General features: G+C 46.9%; 1 protein-coding gene across 1 annotated transcript; it reads left to right on the forward strand.

Annotated features, from left to right (window-relative positions):
• The first annotated feature begins 4,714 nt into the window (after nucleotides 1-4,714).
• Nucleotides 4,715-6,295, forward strand: LOC147255262 (putative transmembrane protein INAFM2). The gene has a single exon (XM_086215308.1). It carries the CDS (start codon nucleotides 4,986-4,988, stop codon nucleotides 5,259-5,261), a length of 276 nt encoding a protein of 91 aa, XP_086071434.1. The 5' UTR covers nucleotides 4,715-4,985; the 3' UTR covers nucleotides 5,262-6,295.
• The last annotated feature ends 5,645 nt before the right edge of the window (nucleotides 6,296-11,940 follow it).

Consider the following 11,940-nt stretch of genomic DNA (forward strand, 5'->3'; position numbering starts at 1 on the left):
TGTCACTTAGATGTGAAGAAGTCCAAGAGGTTGGAGGGGAGGAGGCCAGCTTTCCTTCATCCGTGTGTTTTGTTGAAAGTGGTGCTGTAACCACTTGGGGATCTGAGGTTGGAGGCTGACTGCAAACTGCTGTTCACCCAGGTTTTGTGCCCCTATCCGACTGAACACTGATTCAAGCTGTTCCCACTGGGTTTTAGTGGTCAGTGGGATCGGGCCTTTGGTTGAATCAGGTTCAAATTCAATATCTTCGGTTTTCTCCAGAATGGTGCTGCCTGAACTTCTAGTGTTAGACACAATAACAGATGTCTGTTATTAGCGTTAACCACAGGTACGTGAGGGAAGCTCATAAATGTAGAGCACTTCGAAATCTGAAGATGGAAAACGAAATGAGGAATAGACCTTTGCTTCCATGTGTTCTGAGAAACCAGTTCAGTCTGACTCAGCATATTGACCTTTGTTTTCACAACTGCCTCAGTAAAATACAGTCGTGCACTCAACTGGCTTCACATAAAGAGTCCAAACATGAATGTGAGAAACTGAGCGGCAGTTTGTTTTCTCCTGGAATGAAAGCTTTCGTTCATACCTCAGCAGACTAAGGGCTTCAGTTGGGTGTGTGTGTGAGTTTTTTCTGAAGATGGAGATTGAGGCGTTTAAAGACACTGGGATAGATGGGCTTTAATGTTTCTGTTTGGAATGAAAGTGATGCATTATGAGCTGCGGTCTATCAGTTATTCAGTGGAAATGAACATTCCACCATCAAGTGTCTGAGTGACAAAAGAGCCTTTGCGAATGGTCATTTGTGTGTCTGAGCTTCGATGACCGATTGTAAATGTCTGTGTTCACTTCTACGATGCTTATCGGATCAAAGCATGAAGTCAGCCTGAGAGGATTCGCCCCGTTCAGGCTGTGAGCAGCTGTTTGAGAGAAGCCCGAATCCAAAATTGTTGCTTTTTAACGTTCTGGAAGCCATTCTGTAGATCAATGTCCCAGTTGCCTCCTGCATCGGAGCCCAGATGTTTGTACAGCTGTCCAAAATGTGTAAAGCACAGTGTTGCTTTGAGTTCTGTCTCATTTAGACAATAAACATATTTCTCTGATCGTATCACGTCATTGTTTGTTTTGTTCCTGCCGGTGCGATAAAATAATCAAATTGGTAATATGAAACTTTATTGATCATCATTGACGTCATTGCATCAACACGTGCGCACCAATGTTTAAATATTATCTTAAAAATTGCAATATTTCAAATTCAGTGTGTCATGCGAACAGCGTATTATGACTCACGAATAACTGTCCTGGAATATAAGGAATACAGAAATAAGTTAAAAAAGGCACGAAAACAGGAATAAACCAGAAAATATAAAGGATATAAGAATATTAAAATGAGTAAATTAAAATATATACAGGGCTACAAATGCGTGAAAGTAATCTATTACATGTACACACAGGGCCTTCCTTCAGGGGCCCTCAGCAGGGTTTGATTCCACCCCCCACCCCCCCGCAGTAAACTGCAGTTGACGATTATTGACTCAAATGTCACACTGTAATGTTGCATCATCAAGTTTTAATGCGGACAGATTATGAATGATTGTCATGAAACATCTGGCAGGCTGCTGTGACGCCAACAACCTGATCCTGAATGTCTCGAAAACAAAAACAAAAAATCATTGTGGACTTCAGGAAGAACCGGCCCAGCCACACCCCCCTCATCATCAACGACTCAGCAGTGGAGATCGTCAGCAGCGCCAGGTTCCCGGGGGGTGCAGATAACGGAGTCTTTAACCTGGTCAAACCACACTGGCACCCTTGTAAAGAGGGCCCAGCAGCGCTTGCACTTTCTGAAGAGAACACCGACCCACTCCCAGTCTCACCACCGTCTACAGGGGATCTGTGGAGAGCCTCCTGACCAGCTGCATCTCAGTCCGGTCAGCGCCCTGTAGTTCCTCTGACTGGAAAAACCTGGTGGTGAGGACAAATCACTGGGACTCCACTTCCACCTCTCCAGGACATTGCCAAGAAACCCTGCCTGACCACAGCCGTAACATCACCAGAGACCCCTTCGACCCCCACCATGGACTTTTGTCACTGCTGGCGTCTGGCAGAAGATTCCGGAGCATGCGGAGCAGAACAGCCAGACTCACAAGCAGCTTCGTTCCACACGCCGTAAGACTGATTAATTCTACATAAACACCCCTCCTCCTTCACACACACCCACACAGAACTGCCCACTTCATCCATATCTGTCACACACACTGCAATATAGCGATATATTTACATATATATACAATATAGTATCCTACCGGTCTTTTTATACAATTATTTTTATATCTCTTCTTTTTACTTTCATATCTATTTTTTACTGCACAAATTGTTCTTATCTAATTCCTGCGGTGCCTGAGCCATCGTACCGAAATTTCATTTGTGATGAAAATCCAAATGACAAAAATAAGTCTAAGTCTAAATTATGTCATCACTTCTTTGAGCTATTTAATATGTTAAAAAAAAAAAAAACACCACTCCATTAGGGGCCTCCTGGCCACCAGGGGACCCCCAAGCAGCCACTTAGTTTGCTAATGCCTTTGGCAGGCCGTGTCCACATAGGGCAGCTCGGTGGATCAGTGGTCCTCACTGTGGCCCCCCATCAAGAAGGTTGTGGGTGGAGCAGTGGTCCTCCCTGTGGCCCCCCATCAAGAAGGTTGTGGGTGGAGCAGTGGTCCTCCCTGTGGCCCCCATCAAGAAGGTTGTGGGTGGAGCCCCGGCTGCAGCACGGGGTCTTTCTGGGTGAGTCTGCATGTTCTCCCTGTTCCTGCTGGGTTCTCTCTGGTACTCCAGCTTCCTCCACAGTCCAAAGACATCAAGAGGGACCAGGTTAATCCAGACTCTAAATTGACCGTAGGCGTGGCTGGGAGAGCCAATGGTTGTCTGTCTCTATGTGTTGGCCCTGCCATGGACTGGTGACCTGTCCAGGGGGAAGGCTGCTGGGATAGGCTCCACCCCCACCACCCTGAACAGGAGGAGAGGGGGAACATGGAGGGAGGGATGATGGATGGATGGATGGCTGATGGATTGATGGATGGATGGATGATGGATGGCTGATGGATGGAGGATGTCTCCACAGATTGTTATGTGACTCTGAAGCGAAACGGGGGGAAGCCAAAGTCCTCGTCAAAAGGAAGTGTGCCTCAGCCTTGAAGACTAGAACGTTCCAAAGGTTTGTCTTTGAAACAATACAATCAGTCAGAATGATGAGATAACCAGAATTATTGTGGTTGAATGTCACTGAAATGTCACGATGACCTTTGACCTCTAGATCTTTTGAGTTCATCTTTGAGTCACAGTGGATGTTCCGAGTGGTGCTGAGATATCACGGTCACTGTGGTGACTGACCTTTGACCTTGCGCTCTACTGCAGTCCAGTGTACATCTCTGTGCCAATTTGGAGGACATTCCTCAAGACGTGCCTGAAACATCTTGTTCGTGTAAGGTAAAGATAACCTTGACCTTTGACCCCATGGAAGATTGTGCCCTTCAAAAGTGATGTGTTGAGAAAGACCAAAGACCGAAGGCCTGCAGCTGAAGGTCGGTGTTGGTTCGGTCCAAACCTTGAGCCATGATGATTGAGAGATAATGAGAATATTTTCATTATCAAGGCCTTTGTTTTAGCCTGAGCTTCCCGATATACCCTCCCCTCTCCTCCCTCCTCCCCCCTCCTCCCTCCTCCCCTGCCCGCAGCTGCTGGTGAGTAACAACCTTCTGCTTCATGCTCCTTCTGAATAAGCGTCACCGATGCTGCCGTCCTCAATCTTCCGCGTGACTTTGACCTTGATGGCTGCGGGCTGCAGCGCACCATCCCCCCCCCCCCCCCCCCCAACAGAAGGAGGGACGCCGAAGTCCTGCAGCTGCCTGACTCGGGTCTCGGCGCAGGAGCCTCGATCGCTCTGTCATTGGCCCGCAAGAGGACGTCCGAGGCGGATGGAGGCTTCTCCGCCGTCTTCTGCTGCGGGACGTTGAGCCCCAAACTACGAGCCAATCACCGGGTGTTGCGTACTTTCCGCTCCTCCTCGTCCCGAACTGCGTCAAGTCCGGCGGAGAAACTTGGAAGAGACGCCGGAAATGTGTCACGTTTTACTTCAGAATAATTTTTTTCTCGCTTGACCCCCAGAACCTCAAATTAGATACATGAGATTAGAGGTTGTGGTAGAAATCTTCACACAAGCTGAATCATGAAGCACTTTATTGCTTTTCCATGATGAGGACCAGAGTCTGGCTGCAATATTTTCATCAGCATCCACATACCTGCAGAAATGAATCTGATATCAAGAATCCAGATTCAGTTTCTCCCCAGAGAAAAAGGCACAGGGCTGCAAATTAATCAAGGGTTGTTTTTTTAACATGATGCCACACAGTGTGTTTTTGTGGACCGGCACAAGATTCACCCTTTTAATGAAAAGCCAAAAAAAAGTGTCCAAAAGAAATATGCAAAAAGAGATGACATTAACTGGCTGGTAAACTGGGGCGTGATTGGTAAAAATAGGCTTTATTCTTGGTTACTCTGAGTAGTAACTTAGTATCGTTTTGTGTTTTATTAACATAAAGTGTACGTTCCTTTATCCTGCAACCTATAGCCTAAATTTAATTTTTAACCCTCCACAGAATTTTTATTTAATTTTGAAAAGCGTAACCGGAAGTTCCTTCCTGCATCCTTGTGAGCTTGTTAACAGTCCCGTCCTGTTGATGCCTGCGGAGCCTCCTTGAGTTCAGTTTGACCGTCCGGTGCGCACCGAGGACTCATTGGATCCTGGGAGCAGCACCGCAGCACCGCGGACACGGCGCCGGCACCGGCCGAGGGACCCAAGCAGCTGCCCCGCGGTTCATCCTGCGTCCCGGCCGGAGCGGAGAGTGGAGGAGGGCGCGCTGGCTCTGCTGTCCCGACTCAGATGAGCCCGCAACAGAGGAACAAGCAGCGGAAGCGATTTCCACGCTGAGATGAAAGCGGCCGGCAGGCAGAGCGCGGCGACCGCGGAGAAGCTGAACGGGGACATGAAGCGGAGGCCGAGCTACCCCGGGGAGCTGCGGGCCAAGCACGCCAACATGGCAACTAAGATCTGGGTGAAAGTGGCGATGGCGATCGCGTACTTCCTCTGCGTGTCCGTGGCTGCCTTCATCCTGGTGATCTACTACGTCTTCTTCTGGACCCCGGACGCGCACAGCAACAGCACCGCGGCGCAGAACCGCACCGACTGCGCGCCTAAATTTGGATGACTACACCGCACGCACGCACGCACGCACGCACGCACATCCGCACATGTATGTAGGTGAGCGCGCGCCCTTGACGTGCGGCGGCAGCGGGAGGGAAGATGAAGGGCACGCGCTTCACCCAGAGTTCGGGATGGGGGGGGGGGGGGGTCGCGGACACTCACCGACATCTGGTCTGACAGCTGGGAATTAACGTTCCCCTGCAAAATCACCTGAATCAGAAACGACTTCGGTTTTCTGCGTTCAGGTTCGAAGTTCTGTGACGCAAAATGTTACGCTTTTAAAAATAGAACATTTTATGACATGAACTCAAAATAACGATTGAATGAATTTTACAACTCACTTCGCCTGAAAATCATCAAGAAATTAACATTCAAACAAAACTAAGGCGAAGAAATCTGGGGAAATTGTTTTTGTTTTTAAAAAACTCACAAAAAAGCTAAATGTGTCATCGTGACGGTCCCAGGGGAGGAGCTCAGACACCCCCAAGAATCATCCAACTACGGGGGTTCGGAGGCTGAGGATCCCGGCACGCTCGACTGGACTGTAGTAACCCTGGAGAACCTTCAAAACAAACGCTCAGAACCCAAACCCCCTCAAACATCCCAGAACCCCCGCCTGCAAGAACCTCGCTGCAAGCCCCCCTCCCCATCCCTGCTCTGCACTAATGGAGACTTGTAGAAGTGTGACATGCCTTTTCTTCGGTTCTGCAGCGGGAAGCTGCTGGTTTTCAGGTATCCGAGAAACTCAAAGCGATACTGTAGCAGAAGCAGCCTTGCGCGTGAGCTCGCTGTATGACACAAGGCGGTCACCCGATGTACTCAGTAGTTGCAGTAATTGTATCTTTTTAGAGCAAATTTGTCTTGAACCACCTCACAGAATGAGCTTCAGTGCAACGCCACGTTTGTACCTCTTAAAACTTTGACCTCACTTCCTGTTCCTGATTTACTCTACAATCCCTGAATTTAGTGGACTGTTTTGTTTACAATGTAGCCTCGAGATTTTACTGTTATGAGAAGATAAACTATGCATTTATTCCAGTGTGGTTGTTGTTCTTTGGTGGGAGTTTCCTCCGGTCAGCTGTCTCCTCTACACCCTCAGCAGTCCCGCTTTTACAAATGCACCTCGAAACAATGGGGTTCTCAAAGAACAATCAATTCAGGCACCAGAAATTCGACCTGGAGAAGCTTCTTGGATGAGAGGTGAGTCCAGCTGCCGAAACTGGTCAGTTTTAGAGTGACGATGAGCCGGACGACTGAGAACACACACAAATACTCAAATACAAGTCTGAGGTGTTTCGTGTTTCCACGTGCTGCTCAGGTCAGTGCAGGGATGCTGCTGCACCACTGCTGCTGCACCACTGCAGGGTGGTTGCAATCCCAGAAATCTGGGGCTGTACCAGTACCACACGTTTAATCAGATTGTTGAAATCAGATGAATGTGACATGAATGACATCATCTGGAGTCTGTCTCAGAGGGCCGGCGTGTCTCTGAGCTGAGGCGTGGAGCAACTCAGCTCTTCTAAAGGGACACACCTCCTGTTCAGAAAGCACGGTTTTTGGGTTCCAGACCAGCAGAAAGACATACATTATTTTGACAAATGTCTCAGTTATTCGTAGATTCCAGACTCTATTCAGAAAAGCTGTGATTTTATTCGTGAAATTCCCTCCGGGCTCATGGGGTCGTGGCCAATGAATGAGCTGGGAGGCGGAGTTTCAACTGAATAAGTGAGTTGGTTGCCATTCATTGTAGACAAAAAAAAACCCTTTTATTAGCCCTTCAGTATTGTAGTTTACAGTGTGATAAAGATGTGATTATACTGGGTATACTGGTACTCTGGTCAGTGTAGTTTCCTGCTGCTCGTCTTCACTCAACCAGCACGTGGACGATGACTTCTGAACTCTGGATCACCACAAGGCCGGTGGGGAATCAAATATTCAAGAAGACATCTAACAGTGACTGTTGGACAGGCAGGGATATTTGGGTGAAGCATCACCACTGACACATTGCCACCAGGTGGCGTATGCAGGCAAAACGTCCATGCAATTAATTATGTTGCTTATTACAAAGAAACAAAGAACAGAAACCTGATGGCTGGATAACTTCTCACATTTAAAGTTCTTGTCACATTTCCCTGATGAACCAAAGGTTTTTATTGAGGGGGATTTTTAATGTCATTTTATATCTCACCATGAATACAAAAATGCTGTAAACAACCATTTAAAAACTACATTAGGTATATATATATTCTAGTAATAAAAGGTATATAAAACAGGCTTAGAATGACAAAAGTATCCATACATAAATTTTAAGGGAGCAGCCAGCTTTTAAATGGCATTTCCTTTTGTTGTCGACCACATAAATGAGTCATCTACGCCTCGCCGAAGGCTGCAGGACCGTGTCAACACATCGTCCCTCAAACAAAGACTGCACCATTCCAGCAACACAAAAACAGATGTGATGAGACCCAGTCAGAACAAATTAATTATTGCCTGCCTGATGAGTTGGTATAAGCGAGGTTAAAGGTTACATGCTTCGTGACATATGCGATGTATCATGGTGATGTAGGTCACTAAGGTCATCCACATGTCCACTCATTTACACAGCAATTAGACCTGATGGGGAAGTAAAAGAGTCCAGAATCAAGAAACTGGTCATGTTTTTGCCCCGTAAGACAAATCTGGGCAGTAAACAGAACCACGTCTTTGAACAAGGTGACTGTCATCACAGCTCCAGCACACGCGAACACAAGATAATTCTATGTTTCATCTGTAAGGCGTCTGGGTCTGAGATCCACAGCGCCATCCTCAATCAATAATTAAATTAGCAACTGAAGTTGTCAAGTGGTTCCTCGCCTATGACTCAGCAGAGCTCGGCGTCATCACTGGGTTGCAGCAGAAACCAGCGCTCTGCTGCAGCCTGGCCCTACAGGAGTCTCCAGGGTTCTGACCCGTGCTCTCAGCTGATTCTGCAGGTCCAAAATTAACCCATTTTAAGGGTTCCCTTGAATGAATTTAAACTTTGCTCTTTGAGAACACCTACATGTTTAGCTCGCTGTTTATTTGTTAAATTACATAATTGTCTTGAAATGACACGATCCTGCTGATGCTTGAAGCCAAACCCATTCGTGATGGATCACGTCCAGCTGGGAGGGTTCATGCTAGAATATTTCACTTTTGATGGACACGTACAGTTGAAGATATGAACATAAGATGTATAAAAGAGCTGCATCAGGCTTTCATTGAAGATTTATTGTTTACACGGGAATCAGTTTGTTTTAATTCTTTTCTTCATTGAATTCTTTTTTGTCTTTCATGTACTCAATAATAGGATGAGGATGAAGGATCTTTATCCCACATCAGATCCCCCTGCACTGAGGCAAAAACCTGTCCATCCTAAAGACAAGGCTCCAAGGCCCAAACAGAGTCATGTTGTTTCTGCAGTCCAGTGTCACGAGGAGCGCTCTGACCTGTACAGGGGAGACAAAACAACCACTGAACAAACGCATGGCGCCACACAGGAGGGCCACAACCACAGTCCAGGACTCAGCAGTCCACCTCCACCTCAAGGAGAAGGGGCACTGCTTTGAAGACCACAAGGTGCGCGTTCTAGCCAGTGAGGACAGAAGGTTTGAAAGAGGGGTGGAAGAAGCCGTTCATGTCAAACTAGAACGTCCATCTTTGAACAGAGGAGGGGCCTCAGACACCACCTGTTACCCACCTACAATGCCGTCCTTAGATCCTCCCCAGGAGGTGCAGCCAGCTTTCACGCCTTCATTCAGGTGACCTGAACGACCCTCCAAGAGGGCTGGGAGGGTAACAACCCGAAACTGAGGCCAACGACTCACGTGACCACCTGACCAGCCAATTGTTCTGGCCTGACCACCACTTGTTTTGACACCTCCCACCAGAATGTAGAACTGAAGAAGCTTCTTGGATGAGAGGAGAAACGTCTGCACTTACAAGAGGAGAGACCAGCTGCCTTCATTGATCATTTTTGAGAACTACTCAATAATAGGAGTCTTGAGCTCAAAAATTATTTGTCCCTCCTGCATTGCTTCATTGTGACTTCATATTGCTGAAAGAGCCAGCCACAACTTTTTAGCTTCAAGCCAATGAAGACGGATGGCTAACAACAACTAAACTGGCCAATAAAATCTCTTTACAATTCCTCAAGCACAACACCTGTTTGAGCAAAAAGAACCCTAACTATAACCCTGTTATTGTGTTTTGCTGTTCTCAGTCAGCATTGGCCTCAAGCTGAAAATTTGTGGCCGGCTCTTTCTGCATTATGGAGTCACAAAGAAGTGCAGGAGGGAAAAAATACATTTGTAAGCCATACGTAAGTACTCAGAAAGCAAAAAACCACTTTTAAAGTGAAGTATGACTTTAATTTGTGGCATTGAGATGATTGTTTCCAGGCTCAGCACTGTGAGAGAGAACTCATCATTGCAGGATTTAAAAAAGGGCTTGATTATGTGTGAGGGAGAGATTCCTCATTCACGTTTGGTTGTTTATCATTGGGAGGATAAAACAATGACACACTGATCAATCAGTACGGCGGCAGTCACCACAGTACCTAACTCTGAGACTCAAGCAATCAGCGTCACTTTGGGGGCTTAAAATCTGTACGACACCATCTGTCCTCAAGACTCATGTGAGGAAATCTTCCCAAAAACACATTTTGACAGGGACAAAAAAATGGAGTAAACCTGTGGGAGAGCCTCAGACACCCTTCCTCATGATGCATGTAAGAACAGACCATTAAAAGTGGTCTAATGTTTGTTGACAGAAATACAGTGCAGGCTGTGATGATGGACACGTTTCTGTTTGAGCCTTCGGGATGGTCAGACTGCTGCACAGCTGGAGGTTGGGGGTCACACACTGGTCAACGTCCCAGACTCCCTTAAACATGCAGCCTCAGCTGCTAGATATAGATGCAGAGCTCACATGGTGTCTAGCACAACTTCCTCTCCAGGCCAATGGGATGAGATGTTTTTACAGGCTAACCCAGATGGTAGCATCTCTGATGTTCCCTTCAGCGAACTCTAATGGGATTGTTCCATTGGATGTTGGATGGCTGAAACCGAAAAGTCTCCAGCAGCCTCCAGCAGCAAGAATTTTGTGTTTATTCCTGAATTCTGGATTCACCCAGACATTAAACGGGTGGCAAAAAATTCTGCATGAATTCAAGACATCTAAAAGGGGAGTTCTGGATGGAAACGGCTGAATTTGGGTTCAGAATATTTATGTGAGCTCTCTGATTTAAATGTTTCATCATTTTTTATAGAGTTGTGGATCCAATTTGATATGAATTTTTGAATATGATTTTTGAACATTTTCTTTCATTTTGACATTCCATCCATCATCCATCCATCACCCATCCATCCATCCATGATCCATCCATCATCCATCCATCCATCCATCCATCCATCACCCATCCATCCATCATCCATCCATCCATCCATCCATCCATCCATGATCCATCCATCATCCATCCATCCATCCATCCATCATCCATCCATCATCCATCCATCCATCATCCATCCATCCATCCATCCATCCATCCATGATCCATCCATCCATCCATCCATCCATCATCCATCCATAGATCATCCATCCATCCATCATCCATCCATCCATCCATCATCCATCCATCCATCAATCTATCATCCATCCATCATCCAGCTATCATCCATCCATCCATCCATCATCCATCTATCATCCATCCATCCATCCATCCATCATCCATCCATCCATCATCCATCCATAGATCATCCATCCATCCATCATCCATCCATCCATCATCCATCCATCCATCATCCATCAATCTATCATCCATCCATCATCCATCTATCATCCATCCATCCATCCATCCATTATCCATTCATCCATCCATCCATCCATCATCCATCAATCATCCATCATCCATCCATCCATCCATCATCCATCCATCCATCCATCCATCCATCATCTATCCATCCATCCATCCATCCATCCATCCATCATCCATCCATCCATCATCCATTCATCCATCAATCATCCATCCATCCATCCATCCATCATCCATCCATCATCCATTCATCCATCCATCCATCCATCCATCCATCCATCCATCCATCAATCATCCATCCATCCATCATCCATCCATCCATCCACCCATCCATCCATCCATCAATCATCCATCCATCCATCATCCATCCATTCATCCATCCATCCATCATCCATCCATCTATCATCCATCATCCATCCATCCATCCATCATCCATCCATCCATCAGTCATCCATCCATCATCCATTCATCCATCCATCATCCATCCATCCATCCATCATCCATCCATCCATCAGTCATCCATCCATCATCCATTCATCCATCCATCCCTCCATCCCTCCATGTTCCCCCTCTCCTCCTGTTGAGGGTGGTGGGGGTGGAGCCTATCCCAGCAGCCTTCCCCCTGGACAGGTCACCAGTCCATGGCAGGGCCAACACATAGAGACAGACAACCATTGGCTCTCCCAGCCACGCCTACGGTCAATTTAGAGTCTGGATTAACCTGGTCCCTCTTGATGTCTTTGGACTGTGGAGGAAGCTGGAGTACCAGAGAGAACCCAGCAGGAACAGGGGGAACATGGAGACTCACCCAGAAAGACCCCGTGCTGCAGTTGGGGCTCCACCCACAACCTTC

Source organism: Aulostomus chinensis, chromosome 10, assembly GCF_037954235.1.
Source record: "Aulostomus chinensis isolate RoL2024-O1b breed Wild chromosome 10, RoL_Achi_v1.0, whole genome shotgun sequence".
NCBI lineage: Eukaryota > Metazoa > Chordata > Actinopteri > Syngnathiformes > Aulostomidae > Aulostomus > Aulostomus chinensis.

What these genes read in the sequence shown, in the direction of transcription:
- LOC147255262 (XM_086215308.1), top strand. Translation starts at nt 4,986, where the DNA reads ATGAAAGCGGCCGGCAGGCAGAGCGCGGCGACCGCGGAGAAGCTGAAC.